This window comes from Pseudopipra pipra, chromosome 6 (genome assembly GCF_036250125.1).
Source record: "Pseudopipra pipra isolate bDixPip1 chromosome 6, bDixPip1.hap1, whole genome shotgun sequence".
In the NCBI taxonomy this organism is placed as follows: domain Eukaryota; kingdom Metazoa; phylum Chordata; class Aves; order Passeriformes; family Pipridae; genus Pseudopipra; species Pseudopipra pipra.
The window spans coordinates 23,959,255-23,978,340 of NC_087554.1; the positions used below are offsets into that span (position 1 = coordinate 23,959,255).

The 19,086-nt window shown below is 43.0% G+C and overlaps 1 protein-coding gene across 2 annotated transcripts in view; it reads right to left on the bottom strand.

The window, feature by feature from the left end:
* Nucleotides 1-1,721: 1,721 nt before the first annotated feature.
* The window catches only part of SYT13 (synaptotagmin 13), a 21,032-nt gene continuing 3,667 nt past the window's right edge, over nt 1,722-19,086 (bottom strand). Inside the window, exons 2-6 of one of the 2 annotated variants that reach the window (XM_064657832.1) lie at nt 16,913-17,135; nt 14,899-15,039; nt 12,985-13,298; nt 8,346-8,475; nt 1,722-7,559 (exon numbers count right to left, since the gene is read on the bottom strand). In XM_064657832.1, the coding sequence (XP_064513902.1) occupies nt 7,255-7,559; nt 8,346-8,475; nt 12,985-13,298; nt 14,899-15,039; nt 16,913-17,135 (1,113 nt within the window). In that variant the 3' untranslated portion in view covers nt 1,722-7,254. The remainder of the gene's footprint in view (nt 7,560-8,345; nt 8,476-12,984; nt 13,299-14,898; nt 15,040-16,912; nt 17,136-19,086) is intronic. The other variant, XM_064657833.1, reaches the window with a different exon arrangement.

Consider the following 19,086-nt stretch of genomic DNA (forward strand, 5'->3'; position numbering starts at 1 on the left):
GTGACGCTAAGAGCTTGCAGGCATAACCAGAGGGGGTTTGCAGCTCTTTCTTAGGGCTATCTTCCCTATCTGACTCTCCTGAGGTGGAAGGGAAAGCATGGGCAGCTTTGTGGATTTAAACAGGCGCCCCCCCAAGGTGTTTAAATCAGGAGGTAGAGGCAGGGTGTCTGGGCAGTGCCAGGTCCAGCTCTGTGGTGGCACTGAGCAGTGGGCACAGGGGACCAGAGGCTGTTTCTGGCAGAGCTGTTGCCACACAAATAGAGCTGCAGTTCATTTACAAGGGGCTCTAAAAATATCTGCAGGATAATCAAAGGCTCCCACAGAACAGCATATGCGCTAACGACTTTTTGATTCTCTGAAGTTTCCTGTTTGAAGTTGTTATGATCAAGAGGAAAAACAAATGTGGTGTCTGCATGGCTGTCAGACGCCCTATTTCTGGGGACGCTGGTGGTACCTCTGGAGGTACACAGGGGTAGGAGAGCCTCAAGGAGGTCCCAGTGCTGGGAGGGGGAGCCATGTGCAGCAGAGGGTCAGGGTTTGCAGAGCTGTGCTCCAGACCACAATTGCACTTTGTGGTGCTTGGGAGAGCTGTCTGGAAAACTGGATTGTGTGTAGGTTTCAGGTCTGACCTATCTTCTCAATGGCATCTTGGGGCCCTGTCCTCACTGATCACTAGGAGTTCAGGGAAGTGGAGGAACTGGCTGCAGACCTTCAGGGATAGCACCAGAAATGGCTGGATTAGGTTACACTCTCTCCTGGCAGACAGAGGATTAGGGAACAGTTCCATTTTAATTTTTAAATACTGGGGAGGGGGGGGAAGCTTCTAATACATCTGAAGTGACAGTGAACAGCAGGGTTAAGAGAAGAATGGTTCTGTGGCAACTGTTGCTGCTTTCCAATACGCTGGGCTGGGAATTACTGAGTAACCCTGCATGAATCCCCCAGGTGGGAAGGATTGTCCCTGGCAAATGCACCACTCGTGTTCAACTCCTCATGCAACAACACCAGAGCTCCTTTCCCTTCACCTCTACAGAAAATTCTTCAGTGGCATCAGCCTCGCTGTGCAGCTGACAGGCTGGTGACACCCCTCTATACGAAGCCAGTAGCAGCCTGGGGCTCCGGCAGACTGCCTTTGTTTTTTCTCCTTGTGCTTTAGCGCTGACTGTGATGGGTGAGAGAGTGCCCCCAAACTGTCAATGGAGTAAATACTTCCCACTCCTGCTCCAAAAATCTGTTTTCTCTTACTTTTATGTGCAGTCTTTGATCTCTATGTCTTGTTAGGAACCAGCTAATTCCAGTGATGGTATTAGGTCAGCTAAGTATGTATTCCTCCTTATGGATTCATGGTTTACAGAGTATCAACAACACCACCAGTACTGAGATTGGGAAAAAAAAAAGGATCTAAATTAATTTCTTAGTTTTGTTTCAGAGAGCCAGTATCTGGGAGGAACCTGGTTCCCAGATCCTGTTCACTAACCTCCTTGCAGCTGCTGGAAAGCCTTTACAGCTTTGTTTACCTGCCACCTTGCTGAAGAAGCCAATAGATTTCTTGTGCTTGCCCAGGATAGGACTCTATTGCTGACTGCTCCCCTTCTCATATACCCATCCCTTGATGACACCCTTCAGAGGATCTTCTGTTAACTCATCCCAGCACTCTGTACCCCTGACATGACCTGCAAGCAGAGGGGACTTACCCTAGAGTAAACAATGCAGACACAGTGTTGGTACAGCTTGGAATTATTTACTTGCAGTATTTTAGATGTGCTGTAATATTAGACACAATGGCTGAGCATCATGCTCTGGTTTTGTGCTTTGGATTGTGAGAACAATATACGGTCTTGACAAACAATATCTGGCTCTGTACAATAAACACACTGGGACACTAAAGGACCAAGTAAGTAAAAAAGCCTCTTCATGCTGAAAGGCCACACATCACTATTTCACTTTGTTACTATTCTTGTGCATTTTGAAAACAGAAGAAATAATATTGTGTCGAGTGTTACTATTTACTCATCACATTTATCTTTCAGCAAATGAACCAAATACATTTGAATACCTAGTTAAATTCTGAAACACATGAAAAATGCTATCAAAGCTCTGTCCTTTAATTCAACCAAACTTCAAACTGACCTTCAAAAGAGTGCAAGAAGCATGGTCCAAGCCACTTAGCTTCCAGCTCGTATTAAGTTATTGTACTCAACTCAGACTTCAGGAAAATTTGGGCAAACCTTGGGCTATATTTCTAGAGCCCAAATTACAACCTACTTCATTCTGAAAAAAAAAAAAAAATAGTGGTTTTGAACACTACTTCCAGATAATACTGATGAGAGATGCTAGCAAAATGCAAGGTACTGTTCAACAAGATGTTGAAAGCACAGTAGTATCTAGGAGAATAGTAGAGCCTGAAAATTTTCCCAGCCCTGTTGAAGGGAATTTTCCATTACTTTCTGATGTATTACCTCTCTGCAAACGAAACATGGTTCCTATCACTATGCAAGGATATTTGGGACAACAACTGAGGGAAAAACTCTGCACTGGAAAAGTGTTACCCTTACAGGGGAGCAGCTCTAACCACTCCCCTTACAACTGGAGAAGGGTGCTGAGAGTAGTAATGAGTCTAAAACATCCCAGAGATATTTTGGTAACTATTGATGACTTGTGCTTATTAATCCTTCTACTCAAGCAGAAATTGCCTAAAATCAAACTAGATAATTTCCCTGGGAAGATCCAGCTTTGAGGGCAGGTCAAGGCAAAGCAAAATACAGCTACAATCTATATTTTAGCCAAGGAACTCCTTAATGTAGTCACAGGTTATTTCCTCTGGCCTCTCAGTCCCCTCCTCTGAACAGAGGCCACATCAGGAGACCACCTCTCCCAGGGGAAGCTGGATACAATAGGGGAGCTGCATTTCTCATTCTGTTTTACAAATAGGCATGATGTTTGGGTTTTGTCACTGGATGAGGGACCTCTGTCCTTAAACTCACAAATCTGGCCCTTAGTGAAAAGTATCATTCATTCTGACCAAGTAGATTGCCCCATGCCTTCCTTTGTTTTTTTTTTTTTCCTTCCTCCCTACAGTCTCTTGGCTTCCAGCTTCTTCATGTTAATGGTTCTGGCAGGCATAATAACCAGTCCAACCACAGACTAGCCACTGGGGACTCTAATGGCTGCTTTTGGTCACACATATATCTTAGGAACATTAATTGCCATAACTGGTTTTTTTCCCCTCCTCTCTTATGATGCAATTTATAAGCAGCAGCCTTTAATTTAATACATAGTGGTGTTTAATGATCCTCCTGTATTTTCAGCTCCAGGAACTGAAAGCTGTAGGGCTGCCTGGCTCCATCCTCTGGCCTTATTGCACTTCAGTGATACTTGGACAGCTTGTGTTGCTGAAGCTGCTTGATACAATGGCATTTCCAAATACTTCGCATTTATATTCATGATGTTGTCATATACCAAAACCACTCCCCGCTGTTTGACTGCTAGGGCAGTTTAGCACCTCTGGCCCTTGAGGTGCTGAGGCTCAGGGGCACACAAGTATTGCTACACAGGCAGTTCAGAGGGATGAGGGCAGAGCCCTGGACAGACGCTTGAATGTGATGACAAACAGCTCCAATTAGCAGAGTTCAGAAGAGCCGGGCTGGGCATCCCTGCCCCTCCGGTAACACACGTACGCAGCATTCCTCAGCTCCTCACACCCATTATGTGTCCATGTCTGCTGTCAGCCCCGGCGAGTGGTTGCCTCCTTCCAGGGACGCCTGGCAGCCTTTGTTCAGGCTGCACTGATGGCAAAGAATATTCTTTCCAGGCTAAAATGCCAGGCAACAAGAATGATCCAGCAGGGAAAGATGCATGCATTTTCACTCTTTCTCTCTTTCCCATTAAATCCCACTGCAGCAAAGGAGGAAACAATGCCATTCGTTAACACTGATGACACCACTTTGCTCCTAAGACAGATTTGTGGTTAAGATTTTGTTGTAAAAGAGGACATTGTTTTGTCACAGCTAAGTCAGATTCTGAGGAGCTATGCTTTTAAGTGCTATAGGACTGCTATCTATTACAGGGTGTGCCAAAATCACCAGGGTACAGGCAGATAATGTTGTTTACAATCAGCCATCAAGATGTTATAAAAGTCTCAGTAAAATAAGCAGGATGCAGAGCTAGAGGAATCTCTTGGCAGCAAGGCAAATATTTGGGCCTTCAGGCTTTCCAGCACCAGCCAAATAGCATCCTACCATGAAGTTATCCTTCTTGTCATTATCCCCAAAAGAATCACAGTGCTGCCAGGAACCTATATGTAGAGTAGACCAACATTCCAATGAATTTTGCACTTAAATGGAAATAATTATTCCAAATTATAGGTATATCTACAAGCGAGTCATGATCACAGCAACTATTAAGAATTCACTATCCACTAGACCCCTGTGTCTAGTTTACACACAGTATCCTACAGCTTTTTGTTAATAAATAAAATCCCATAGAACAAAAAAAGAAGCCATTTTTCTTTTTTGTTTACGTCTCCTCTAGCCAGTAGATCAATATCAGAGATTAAAACATTGGACATAATATTTATTGGCATACTTAGCTTTTCTGTTTGTCTACTTGGTCAAAGCTGGTTTTATCATCTCCAAAATGATCCTGTAACTCCTGACTACATCACCCATAAAGGGAATAGTAGTATAAAGATAATAGTTTTCAGTGTGCATCAACATTGTCAATCTCTTCACAGTCACAGCATTACTGAGGATACAAAGAGCCTCTGGAGATCATATTGTCCAAACCCAGCCCTGCTCAAAGTGAGATAAATTAGAGCAGGTTTATCATGCTATATCCCATCAGATTTTGAGTGTTTCTGAGGATGAGAACTCCTAACAACCTCTCTTGGAAACTTGTTCCAGTATCTGACTATCCTCACAGTGAAATGGGGTTTTCTTCTTTAATTTTTTTCATGTGTTCAAATGGAATTTATTATATTGCAATTTGTGCCTGTGCCTCTTGTCCTGTCACTGGACACCACTGAAAAGAGTTTGGCTCTATTTTCTTTTGTCCTCTCCCAGATCAGGTATCTATACAGACTGATCTAAACAGTTCCAGCTCTCTCAGCCTCTCCTCTTATAGAAGATGCTCCAATCCCTTAAACATCTTCATAGCCATTTGCTACACTCTTTCCAGAAACTCCATATCTGTTTTGCAATGGGGAGTCCAAAACTAGACACAGCACTCCAGATGTGCCCTCACCAGAGCTGAATAGAGAGGGAGGGTCACCCCCCTTGACCTGCTGGCAATTTTTGTCCTAATGCAGCACAAGACACTGTTGGCCTTCTTTGCTACAAGACCACACTGCTGGCTCATGTTCAACTTGGTGTCCACCAGGACACCCAGATCCTTTTCTGGAAAGTTGCTTTCCAGGTGGTCAGCCCTCACTTCTTCACTGGTGCATGGAGTTTTTCTTCCCCAGGTACAGGACTTTGCCTTCTCCTTGTTGAATTTCAGGAGATTCCTGTTAGCCCATTTCTTCAGCCTCTCAGCATCCCTCTGAATGTCAGCAAAACTGCCTCACCTTTCAACCAATATTCCCAGTTTTGTGCCATCTACAAACTTACTGAGAGCATGCTCTGCCCCATTGTTTAGCTCATTTATGAAGATGGTCAACAGTGTCAGTCTCACTACCAGCCTGCGTCACCACTAGTTACTGATGTCCAGCTGAACGTCATTCCCCTGTTCATAACCCTTTGTGCCTGGTGCATCAGCCAGTTTTCAGACACTGGTTCTGGTGCTTTCCCTTTGCCAACAGGATGGCAGCCTTCACTTGACAATCTGCACCATCAAAATGGGCTGGATGCTAAATAAAGCTTAGCTTAGTATTTTGATTTAAATGGAGGGTCAGTCTGACCCAGCAAGTATGAAGTTCTCTGAGATTTTCAGTGCTGTGGACTATATGGTTCTGTTTTCAGATTTTTGGGTGCCTTGTCCCCATGGAAGTCCCTTGAAGTAGTAGGACAGACAGTGTGCTTATGGGGTCATGACATCATCACTGCTGATGCCAGACTTTCAGTCCATCTACACACACAAAAAAAGGCAGTAAAAAGTAACATTTAAGCCACAAAAAATCTTGAAAGTGCACACAGAAAAAACAAGCCTTGGAGAGTCTGTCTGTTCAGTGAATTCCTTCTGTCTGGAAGTGATGAAATACATGGCAGTTCTTAAGGGTTGTCTTCGAGTAATGCTGGTATGAATATTTGAGTGCAATAGTAACTGTCAAACCAAAACCATCCATCAGCTGCTAAGGTATGAAATGATCCCACTTCTTTTGCCTAGTTTTAGATGTTGCATGAAATATTTAGAGTATTTGAAACTTTCTAGCTCAGAAAAAAAAAACCAAACAGGAAAGATGGCAGTAAACAGAAAGATGTGGTCCAAGTTTTTGGAGGTAACATCGACAATAACCTTTTGTCTGTGTTTAGGGTCTTCCTGGGTGACACCATAGAAAGATAAAAGGATATAGGCATTCTGCTAAAGGGTCCTGAAACATTCACATTTTCAGCAGTTTTCATGAATCCTAAATACAAGGTATTGAACTCTCCAGGAAACAAAAGTAAAGTAAGGTGTTTGACTTGTTTGGCAGTGTTTGCTTCAAAGGCTACACAGGATGATGGTGTTGACTGTCTCACCCTTTCCTCTTCCTCAGTTCTCTCCCTTAGTTCTGTATCTTTTTCTCGGTATCCCTTTACTGCACCTTGGCTTCACTTTCATACTGATACTTTGTGTCTGCCATGACAGTTAGTCCTGTGATCTTCATTTCTCTCAGTCTTGTAAGGTATTACGAGAAGCAGTGACTGGTACAACAGTTGTGTGTGATTATGGAGCCAGCACTCATCAAGGGACCTGGGGACAGTGCCAGATGCCAATGAGTGGCTTACAGTTCCATGGTAACTTTGCTCCCCTCTGCTCTGCTACAGAAACAGGGACCTCACTGAAATGACAGTGGGCAGGCTAATAAAATTCATTCAAATCATCCAGGCAGCCAAACCTCTTGTTTGAGACAACCACTTAATTAGGTGAGAGATTATCCTTTAAATACCTTTTTCAGACAGTTTCTCTGGCCAGGATGGGCAAGAAAATCAGAGAAGGGTGATGTAATAAGAGTGCTGTGCTGAGAAACTTTGAGGAGGGGAAGATGGAAGGTGGAATGCAACTTATTCCCCCAAGCTTGGAGGCCTGGTGTAAATCTTGTCAGTAATCGTGATGAGCCTACATGTGGAGCTGGTGCCACATGGCTATCTGTCTCCTGGGGTTCCTCAGCATCTCTTCCCAGTGGTTCCTCTCTGTACCTGTGACATGTAAGCCCAGACTGCACTTGCCAAGCACATGGCTCTGGCCAGCGCCATCCTGGCTCAGCATTTCCAGCTCTACGCTGGAGGCACGCAGGAGCTCATGAGGCACCTCAAACATGATCATCTCATTCCACACTGGGTTGATCTTGTGTTTTGCACGTTTAGTCTGCTTCTTCTTCAGCTTCAAGGACTGATGCCTCAGTGTCACCTTGACAGAAACATCTGTATAGGAAGTTGAAAGAGACACCAAATTAATGAGCATGCAACAAATAGATTAGACTAGACTAGACTAGACTAGAATATGCTGAGTTGGAAGGGATCCATCAAGTCCAACTCCTGCCCCTATGCAGGACACCCCAAGAATCACACCATGTGCCTGAAAGCATTGTCCAAAAGCTTCTTGAACTCAGACAGGCTTGGTGCTGTGACCACTTCCCTGGGGAGCCTGTTCCAGTGCTCAACCTCCCTCTGAGTAAAAAACTTTTTCCTGATATCCAACCTAAACTTCCCCTGACTCAGCTTTGTGCTGTTTCCTCAAGTCCTGTCACTAGTCACCGCAGCAAAGAGATCAGTACCTGCCTCTCCTCTTCCCCTCATGAGGAAATTGTAGACTGCAATGAAGTCTCTCCTCAGTCTCATCTCTAGGCTGAACAAACCAAATGACCTCAGCTGCTCCTCGTAAGGCCTCCCCTCCATATCCTTCACCATCCTTGTGGCCCTCCTTTGAATGGTCTCCAGGAGCTTAATGATCTTTTTATTTTGTGGTGCCCAAAACTACACCCAAAAATGCAAGAGAATTGACACTGGTGACGTCAGTCTGAGAGAGAGCACATAAGAAATATTGATCTTGGGCATATTTGGTTTTCATTTTTTAGAAAGTATTCAAATCTCTTTGGCTTTCTAAGCCAAACTTTTTTTTTTTCTGCTGAACATCACCCTTCCCACTTTCTTTCTAGATTTATGTAATAGCAGAAGCAACAGTCTCTATTTCCTTGCTATTACACTCACCGCTGCCAAGTAGATCTTTCAGCTGCTTGGAATGGAGATTTTTAGCCTTAATGATCACCACCAGAAGGCGGTTAGCTGCTGGCAGGTAGCTAATAGAGAGCAGAACCTCCCCATGGCCCATGGATGGCTCCTGGAAATGGAGACATAGAAAGGGTTAATTTTTTATACAGTCTTGGCCATAACATTAGGAAAACTAAGTAGTACAAGACTGATGGGTGGAAGGCCATGAACCAACCAAGTTGTCTCTCTGTCTTTGTACAGGAGATCTTTCCAGTTACACTGGATGAGAATAAACCATCCAAACATGTCTGAAAGGCTTCTCCACTCATAAGGCCCCAATCATGTGAGTTACTGAATTCTTATGTTGCTGGAAAGTAACTGCTTCCTAACATTGACTTTTAGTGGAATATTTAGTCAGAAGAAGAAGATTTGGTTCTGGAATACAACGCAAGTAGTCAGCTACTTCTATTTTGAGAAACCACCTAGCTGCCCTGTATTTATGTCCACTACTTCCATTACTGCTTTTCATAATTCACTTTTTGTTTCAGCTGCTTCATTTCTCAGGAGGCTCTGATGGACACAGCCCCCAGCCCATGCTGCCCAGCAGAAGTGTAGGGCTCCCTGGGAAAGCACAGGTGATGCCCAGGACTGAGTCAGACTGGGAGCTGGAGCTACACCTTCTCTGACACCCTAGTTGGTAAGGGAAAAAACCCAGCCAAGACAAAATCCTCCGTGAGCTTGGCACAGTAGTGTACTCTTGCTTCCCACCTGCCTTCTCTCAGGACTCTGAGCAGCTCTCCCTCCTGCCCTTGCAGGAGACTTCCTTTTCCTTTTTTCTTTTCTTTTCTTTTCTTTTTTTTCTTTCTTTTTCTTTTTCTTTTTCTTTTTCTTTTTCTTTTTCTTTTTCTTTTTCTTTTCTTTTTCTTTTCTTTTCTTTTTCTTTTTCTTTTTCTTTTTCTTTTCTTTTTCTTTTTCTTTTTCTTTTTCTTTTCCTTTTCCTTTTCCTTTTCCTTTTCCTTTTCCTTTTCCTTTTCCTTTTCCTTTTCCTTTTCCTTTTCCTTTTCCTTTTCCTTTTCCTTTTCCTTTTCCTTTTCCTTTTCCTTTTCCTTTTTCCTTTTCCTTTTCCTTTTCCTTTTCCTTTTCCTTTTCCTTTTCCTTTTCCTTTCCCTTTCCCTTTCCCTTTCCCTTTCCCTTTCCCTTTCCCTTTCCCTTTCCCTTTCCCTTTCCTTTCCCTTTCCCTTTCCTTTCCTTTTTCTTTTCTTTTTCTTTTTCTTTTCTTTTCTTTTTCTTTTTCTTTTTCTTTTTCTTTTTCTTTTTCTTTTTCTTTTTCTTTTTCTTTTTTCTTTTTCTTTTTTCTTTTTCTTTTTCTTTTTCTTTTTCTTTTTCTTTTTCTTTTTCTTTTTCTTCTTTTTTCTTTTTTCTTTTTTCTTTTTTCTTTTTCTTTTTTTTCTCTTTCTCTTTCTCTTTTCCTTTTCTTTATTGTCCTCTTAACCTCTGATCTTTTTGCCCTTCCCTCCCACTTGACCTGTACAAGCAGCCCCGGAGGCAGAAGCCTAGAGACAGCCACACCACCACCACTCTTCTCTGGAAGAGCAGTGCAGCTTCTTCCTCAGGAGCCAGCAGGGAAGGAGAGAAATCCCATGCAGTTGTGTGCAGATCTGACAGCCCATGGCAAAGGATGAAAGTGGAGTAGTTATTCTCTCAGTGAGTAGGAGCTTGTGACAGAAATCTGGTTTAGTGTGAGGTTAATGACCCAGAACAGTCACAGAAAGCCAGTGTCAATTCAATGGACTCCCTTTGGACTCCTTAGCATGCTCTATATCCTCTAGGACAGACAGCCCTTCTCTAGGCCATTTCTGTGCTCTGCACTCTTGCTACTAAGTGAGCCATAAATATTTCAAATTAAGTTTTCAGACCGATACTCGAAACAGGCAAGGACAGGCCCCTGTATGCTCCCTGTGAGCTGATTGACTCTCCAGAAAACGTGGCTGTCATCGCTGTCTGGTTTGAATGACTAATTTGTCCTGCAAAATCAGGTGGGAGGCCATTAGCAAGGAAACTTGAAATTCAATCCTAAGTCAGCCCAAATAAATCTTTTTTTCATGCACTCAGGTAGCAATGAAGGGCTTATATGCATTTCTCTTACATAAATCTTGTCTTAAATTGATGCCGACCTTAAATAAAACCATGCATAAAACCAGGGAGAGATTCAGATGCCTGTATGTTCACTACAAAATAATAGGTGTTCATACACAGAGGGACAAACCCAAACGCCACCTCAATAAAAACCCAGAGTTTAAGCAAGTCATAAGCTGCTTTTGTGTATTTGTCCTCACTACATCTCACCCAGGTCCCATTCTATAGCTCTTGGCTAGAGTTTGGTTCCTATAGCTCCAGGCACAGATAGATACAGTGGAGACAGGGAGGGGGTAGGGCTCTGCAGATGTGCACGTATGCATGCGTGTATGCACACCCACACAAATGCACACATTGTACACAGATCACATCTTGTGCTTATGACTTTCTAACTCCTAGTATCCTGATCAAGTTTTTGACCAGCCTGTATCCACATGAAACCAAAACCTGCAATGATTGGTCTCTGCTGGAGCTTTGCTTGAAGGTAATTTTCTTTCCCCTTCCTGGGTTTTGTTTTCTTTTGTTTCCATTTTTCTATTAAATCCATAACCTGCATTTTGTGCTGCAATCTTTCCAATTCATACAACCATCAGAGCTTCAGTCTTCCTTTCTATGCAGTAAAGATAAAAAGCATCAAGGGGTCACCAGTGAATTACGTGCAGGGCACCACGGAATCGAAGGAAGTTGCTATGCAAGGACCCACTATCATCACAATCATTAGCAAAGCAGTGGGAGGGAAGGAAGACAAGATAAGGTTATCAGTCTACAGCATCTATGCTTTGCATTGCTCACAGGACTCCATGAATTCCTGAATGATAATTGCATTACCTGGTTGGCTGTAAGCTCCACTCTGAGCTCCTTCCCTTGGGTGTGGAGGAATTACTGGGAAGGTACAAATGCAATTTCTGCCCTTCCTGGCATTTCAAGGTAATGAAGCTCAGTAACTTTGTTCCTGGATGAATGCTGTCAAAAATAGCTCCTCTTTTTTTGAACAGCTCTTCCTCACTCCCTCCCTCTGGTTCTCAATGAATGATTCAGGATCTGTATACAGAAGCTATCTGTGCAATGGTTGGCTCTCTCAGGTCCCAGATGACGCAAATTCAGCTTTCACTTCACATCCTCAGCTCAAACTGGGGCACTGTTCAGCAGTACTGTTGGTGCTAACCTTGTGCTGTCAGCCTGGAGAAGAAATGAATGCTGCCCTGTTCCTATGTGTAGTTGTGAAGCTGGACCAAGGCAGAATTCCCAGTATGTCAGGACTCCTTCACATGCACTGGAGTGGCAACTGACCATTGCTGTGAACAGGGTCTTGGGTATTGCTGAAAAAGCAGATGCTTCAGTATGGAGATCAAGAGGAGGGTTACAGATATTGGACAAATATTCAGCCTTGTGCTTGAAGTTTATTAAACTAATTTAGACCACACATTTGTTTCTGCTGCCTCTCTCTCTGCCAGATGTTTTTTTAGGGTGGACAGTCCTGTTAGTATTCAAGTGGTGATCAGATAAATCAACATTATTGGAAATCAGAAATGCTAACTCTGTACTCTGTGGCCAACTCAGTGGAGAGCCCTCACCCCTGATGGTGACAGATAATAATTTATTTCATGATGCTTAGCGACAGCGTTGGTGTTGTTTTGCATTGCTCACCTCATACCACACCAGAGTACAACAGGTACCTATTTGTTGTGATGTACCAGTAGCAGCAATAGCAGCACCCTGCTGCCATGTTAAGGGTCTTGCTGCTGCTAGAAGAATAGCCCAGTCCATGGCAGGGGAAAGACTTCTGAGGAAATGTGCAAAAAGTTGGTGCTCATGAAGCATCCCCTTTACCTACTTCAAGTACTGTTGGAATACTTCCTTCCATTTTCCCTGTTTATGCTGCTGGGAAGATGTGGATAAGGAAGGAAAGGAAGGTTTTGATGTTTAAGAAACCCAACACAATGCAATGAATGATTGTTGTGGATTGATCCCAGTAAGAATAAGTGGTCTTCAGTCCAACATTTTGGTCCCAACAATGTATTTGACTCCTAGCTTAAGGCTCCCTGGAATGCCACCGTATGCCCTACCACTACACTGCTTTACATAGTCCCTCCATCAGGCTCTGTAGGCACTCTCTGGTATTTCAGCTCTTGCCACTGTGGTCCTGTATCACAAATTCTCAGAAACTCACACACCTTTTTCTAGACATATCTTTTGAATTACAGATGTCAGTGTCAGATTGTCACGGTGTTGAGGAGGAGCTGAGGGAGTTGTGACACATGTTAACTGCTGGGAGCGGTAGATGGAAGGACTGGGTTGATGGGCCTCTGCTTCCGAAATGGTTATCTACAGATGATCACAGAGCACTGTTGAGTGACCTCTGCAGTCCCACATCACCCCTCTAAATCTGCTCCAAACAAATAAAGCCACCCACCCATATGGAGCCATCTAGCAAAAGGGCTTCTCTTGTCCAAACTACTAATCATTAGGGTTTCTGGACTACCAACACAGACTGAGTCCATACCTTCTCTGGACTCTTTAGCCTTTCCCACTGGGCCTTCCCAAAGGATTCCTCCATCTCAGCAAGGTTCAGTTTGAGTTTCCCCACAATGCTGTGTCTGGAGAACTTGTCGCAGTTTCTCAGCGTGAGAGTCAGTGTCCCTTCTGGCATCTCCTCCTCAGTTAATGGAAATCGCAGGACCTCCTCCCAAAGAGTGTGAAGTACCTTCTTCTTCAGCTCTGTCTGAGCTTCAGCAATACCAGACTTGCTCACCAATGTGCCCAGTATGTAGCAATGGCAGCCAGCATCTTGGTCCACAGTCATTCTGCCATGCATAGCTGGAAAAGATTGATAATAAGGACCTCTCACAAAAGACAGCCCTGAAATATCTGTGGCTAAATTGCTTATTTTATGAGAGCCATAAAATAAAACAGCTACATAGACATTGATCCCTGTTCCTGCTTGCATGGGGCAGACTAAGCTGTAGGCTCATGCTGTGGTGTTTTCCTCATGCTGCACAATGTCCCTGTCCTTCTGCCACTGCAGAAGGATGCTGCTAGTGTTTGGGAGAGTAACAGCTGTGTTCAAGGGAACATGATCTGTTGAAAGATGCAGAACAGCAATGAGATAAGACAGCATGGCACAGGGATTGGCAGCTCTCATTTACTTTTACCTTGGCACACAAAAAGAGCTTCTTACAAAGACTTTAAAAGAAGGAAGATCAGTCACAGACATCAGAAATGGGATAGACCTCCCCCTTGGTACACATCCATCCCTGCAGGCCAGTGGGGGATAAGTCAGCTTGTTCAACCACTGGTAAATGAATCCATCAGAAGCTATCCTACAGCCCAAAAGATTTGTGTCAAGAGACGCTCATCCCTAATTTTATATTGCTTTTATGTTGAAAAGCCCAGAGTGAGAATGGCATTTCACACTCTTCAGTTGCATCAACAGAATTGCACTATCTTCTCCACAGCAAGAGGACCACCTTTCTCCAAGGGGTTGTGGAGCATCACGACTTTATGGACAAAACTGCTGTTCCTTGCTGCAGCCAGTCCAAGGACAGCTGCTCCTGAGTTGCCAGGACTACAGGGCATGGGTCAAAGGGCTCTCCTGGCTTCTCAGGGGAACAGAACTAGGGAGCAGACCCTGCCCCTTCCCTGGTGGCAGTAGGGTACCCAGGGAGGAGCATGCACACAGGAGTGCCAGGGTGGCAGCCAGCAGGCGTGGGTGTCCGTGCTGGAGGGGAACTGTGTGCTTGCTGCTGGCATCAGGCCCACAGCAGTGGCTGCCATTCTACACCTTTTCAGTTCTCACTTCAGAGGGTGTGATTTGATTAGGTTTCCACAGAGATCTGCACTGTGCATGAATTATGCAGTCAGCTTATTTTACTTTCCCAGAGGAACTGATGATGCTCCAGCCCTGAGTGGAGAAGCTGTTACAGTTGTCAGTTCCCACTTCAGAGTGTGACACAGAACCTGGCTGCCTGGCCAAGCACAGACAGAGGGTTCTTCCTCAAAATAAGTCTGGCATCTCCAGCTCAGCCTTTGATTTGACTTGAGGAAGAGGCAGTAGGAAGTGGGTCAGGTTGAAGAATGAAAGGTAGAGAGGAAGGAGATAGTAACCCCCTTCCCCTCCACCCCCAAAGGAAAATATAAAAAGAAGAGGTTGCTTTGTACCATGTCTGGGATTTGAGGAACCCATCATGGTTCCTGAATTCTGCTTTTGAGCTGTGCAAACAATTGTTCCCAAGCCATGCCCTGCACTCTTGCTTCGAGCAGTGACATTGCCAGATACTTCTGTTCCACAAGCCCAGAACCAGTGAAACATCCAGTGGTCCTGAGAACACATGTTGGTTTTAAGGTAGGAGGGGAACTTTCTATAAATGTAATCAATAGGTGTCTTGTACCTTCGGATCAGAAGGTCTCTGCCCCTTACCTTCCAGAAGTGCCACACGCAGCTCGGCTCTTTGTTGATCATACGCAAGGGAGTAGTGCAGCTCAGGGGCCTGGTTACAGCTGGCTGCCCTCTCAGGGTTCAAGTGCTCTGTGACACACACATCCTTTACCACACCTGGAACTGAAATAACCCCTTTAGCAAGCAGGTCTTCACCTTCCCAAGAGAACTAATCCACCTTGTCTTGACTCAGCTTTTCTAAAAGTCTTACTATCCTGCACCTTTTATGCAGGAATATAATTTATTTTCCTTCTTCCTCCATCATCATATCTCATTTTTGCTCTGTTTACTCACACTTTCAGCTCTTTCTACAGCACGTGGACAAGACTACCACATTGTGCTTTATCATGGTTCTTTTACCTTGTTCTTAGGCCAAGGTGTCTAAATGACACCCATTACTTGTTATATTGTTTAATGTTGTTTTAACTTGCATTGTTAAATTGAATCTTATATTCTCTGTAATGAGAATATGAGTCTGCTTTTGAGCTGCTATGTAATTCTGCATTAGGTCAGGCCTCTCTAAAAGTTTTTTTAGATTTTAACAAAGTCTTTGTCACACAAAAGACATCTAATTCCATAGCACCTGATCAAGTTGAAGACAATGAACTTGGGAATCCAGGAGACAGTTTTTCGTGTGTGATTTTGGAGCTGAGCATGTATTTCATACTGAAATAAAGCAAGTTGCAAGACTAAAAGAGAAGCCAGAGATTTTTGTCATCAAAAGCTGTAATCTGCCAGGTCAGTTCTGATTCACATGGAAAACAATACTGGGACCAGCACATTTCCTTCTGAAAATCTGAGACATAGTTTAGACCAGTTCATTGTGGCATCAAAAGGAGAATGCAACAATTCTTGCTTAATTTTAGCATCACTTGAGCTACGAAATCAGGCACAGCAGGAAGGAAACTTGCTTGTACCATTAGCAGTGCAGAGAGGCTCTTACACCAACACACTTACATAAAGCTTTAGCCTAAATGCAGCCATCATTCTTCATTCTCTCACCCTATAATCTTCTTCCTGACACCTAAGGATGTGCCTCAGACAGTCTCTTCCTCCAATGCAGCTGCTTCCCATGGCACTTTCTTTTCCATACTCGTAAGTCTCAGGATGGGGGGTTGAATGTAGCAATCATCCTTCCAGAATGGCAAAAATATAATCTCAAGCAATTAAAAAAAAACCAAAAAGAGTATTCAATAAAAATCATGACAGATGGCATTGGCTCTCTGGCAAATCTTCAGGAAGGTTTTATTAGCATGATAGCCAGAAGAGTCAATTGTCCTGTTAAAAGTTAGCTGTGAAGTTAAAAATCAGTATGGAAGCAACCTGGCTATGCTGCCAGATGTATATAATTTACATTGCATTTTCTCTCAGGCTCCAGGAATCTTATGTTTCAGGTTTTGGAGTGTAACCCTTTGGGCTGGATGGGAAACAGGAATTCTGTGTGGCAAAAATATTTGAGGTGTCAGCCTTCAGTTTCACTGCACATTAGAAAAAGCCAAGACCATCTCACCAAACCAGCGGAAAAAAAGGAGCAGAGAAAATTAGAAGCTTCAACCCCCACTGTCCCTGACAAGGACAGTTGCTGGACAGCTAGCATTTGTCCTGGAGGAGATACTCTGCCCAATTTTCGCCAGATATTTCACACATACTCTGACAACTGCTCTCAGTAAAACTACACTAAATGCACTTTTCTACAGACTGTTTGCTACGGGTGAGCCAGATTCTTCAACACAAAAGATGTTCAGTTAAAAAAAAAAATTGCAATAAGACACAATACAGCTTTGTTATCTGAATGTTCTGATGAACTCCATGACTACCTTCTATTAAACAAATGTACTGAAGACAGAACTCACAGTGCTCGTAAAAGGAGAATGAAAACCATCCAATATTTTCATTTTCACATTTATTTCTCCAAGAAAAATCACATTATGTTCAGAACTATCACAGATCTACACCCAGAAAAGCAATTGTTAGTCTGAAGACCAAAAGCTCCTACCGTTTTGAGGGAGAACAAACAGCTCTTCATTGACTTGTATCTTCATCCTACTCTCATCCAAACCAGTATGTTTTCCAGTAGCTGGTTCTTCTGTTGTCTTCAGAGAGTACTGTGTGTAGTTAACAATTTCAGGTGAAGTTACTACTGGTTTGGGGCCATAAATGTTGGGAAACTTCAGGAGTGCTCGAGGCTGTACTGGCTCTGCGGTTTTCTTGATGTTGAACTGAAAATTAAAACCTTGTTTATTACTTTGAACTAATTAGACTAATTCTTCCAATTCTCACAGTATTAAATGAGCTGAGACAAAGGCAGAAAAAGTGGTGCCTCTGGTCAGTCCTACCATCATTTTTTCTTGGGTTGTAGAAACCACTAACTGTACGTCCAGAGACTTTCTTGCCAAAGCTGATACCCTTCTACTTGGTAAATGTCTTGTCTTTTCAGATTTATTTCTCTACTGGTTGCAAAAAAAAAAAAAAAAAAAAAAAAGATATGTTCTTATAATTTGATTTTTCCTCTGTTTCTGTACCAGTTAATCTTTTCATAAGCTGTGTTTCCTCTTAGCACAGAAATTAACCACTGTGATTAATGCATGGTAATTTTTACCTTGATGTTTGAAGTCAAATCCAAGAGCAAGAGGCTACAGCCATCCACAACTTTTAGAATATTTTGAATATGTAGTAAGCATTAGAATGGGAGACAGGTCATATAGTCACTTGGATCAAGTACGACCATGGTATAATAAGAAAAAGGAGAACTGGTTGAACAAATGAGCTCTGCAATGAAATACCAAGAATAGTTGATTAAATGGTCATCTCAGCCTTTTGGACTATCCCCTGGCTTTCTAGACCAGAGCTCCAACTGACCCTCAGACACACATTTCCTCTTTATTACACCAGGATTGAAATTTGGATTTATGCCTGAGTTTGTTCTTAACACTTCAATTCCCTGCTGAATCATGAACATGGGATGAGCAGAAGAACCTGAAAGACAGTGCAATGATCAGGGAGTCCAAGCAAAGGTTGGCACAAAGGCATTATTGTTCTCCCTAAACAAAGAAAAATATTTTAGTGGAATAGAACAGTCCTCTTTTCCTTGTGTTCCAAGAAAGAATCCAGTCTGCTTACAACTGAAATAATTCCTGATTCATTTATGTTTGGATTTGTCAATGGGGAAGAACAAAAGCTGACTAGCAAATGACCCCAATCCTCACAACAGGTTTTATTAATGTTTCCAAAACATGAGAGACAAAAAGCAGAAGTAAAACAGCCATTTTGATTGATTATTGTGCAGTGGGATTATCTCCAACCTTGCTGCCTGCCAACCTATTTTGTGTCAAGATTGAGAATGAGACAGAAAAGGTTCATAATTGTAATTAAAGTTTTTAATTAGTCTTATTGTTTCCTATTAATAATGAATGTAGATGATGCCCGAAGCACTTGTCTGTGTTGGGACTTCAAGGTCCCAGCTTGTATGCCCAGAGGAAGCATACCTATTTCTCAAGAAACAGAGTCTGAAGAAAGAGAGCAGTCTTGGATGTTGGCCATTTAGTCATATTCTGCTTATAGAGATCATAGTACCATGGTTACATACACTTGGCAGTGGTAGAGAATTAATTAGATCAGTGATTCCATCTTCTCAAGGCAGCCAGTGCATCAGTGTTTAGGAAGTTTACCATGTAATATAGCATTTTATCTTGTCTAATTTTAAGGGGTCTGAATGAGAAGTAGGTTGAAAAAAGAAGATGTCACTGTGTGCCATCCTCACCTAGTGTTCAGCTGAGTTTAGATATTACGTAAGTCATATGGTGTGGGCCTGTAAGTGAGATCTCTCTTTCAGAGATGTGAGTCTCATCAATCCTCTAGGATATGTGAAGTTACTCATCCAAACCTTAAATGCAGTTTTCCATTCTTCTAAAATTACAGCAAACCAACCAAGCAAAATATGTGAGGAATCACTGGATAACAGCTTGAAAAACAGGATGCTTTTGTTGTGCAGAGGCATTATATCTAGCACAGATACAGGGCCTGACATGGTGGTCAGTCTCTGCTATTCTCTATCCTGAAGCTGCTGCATAAGGCTGCTGTCCTGCTAGGCACTGGCCATCACACCAGAGCCCCATGCCTGCATTGCTCTGTGCTGCTAGCACATGAAGCACTTTGAGATCCTTTGGGATG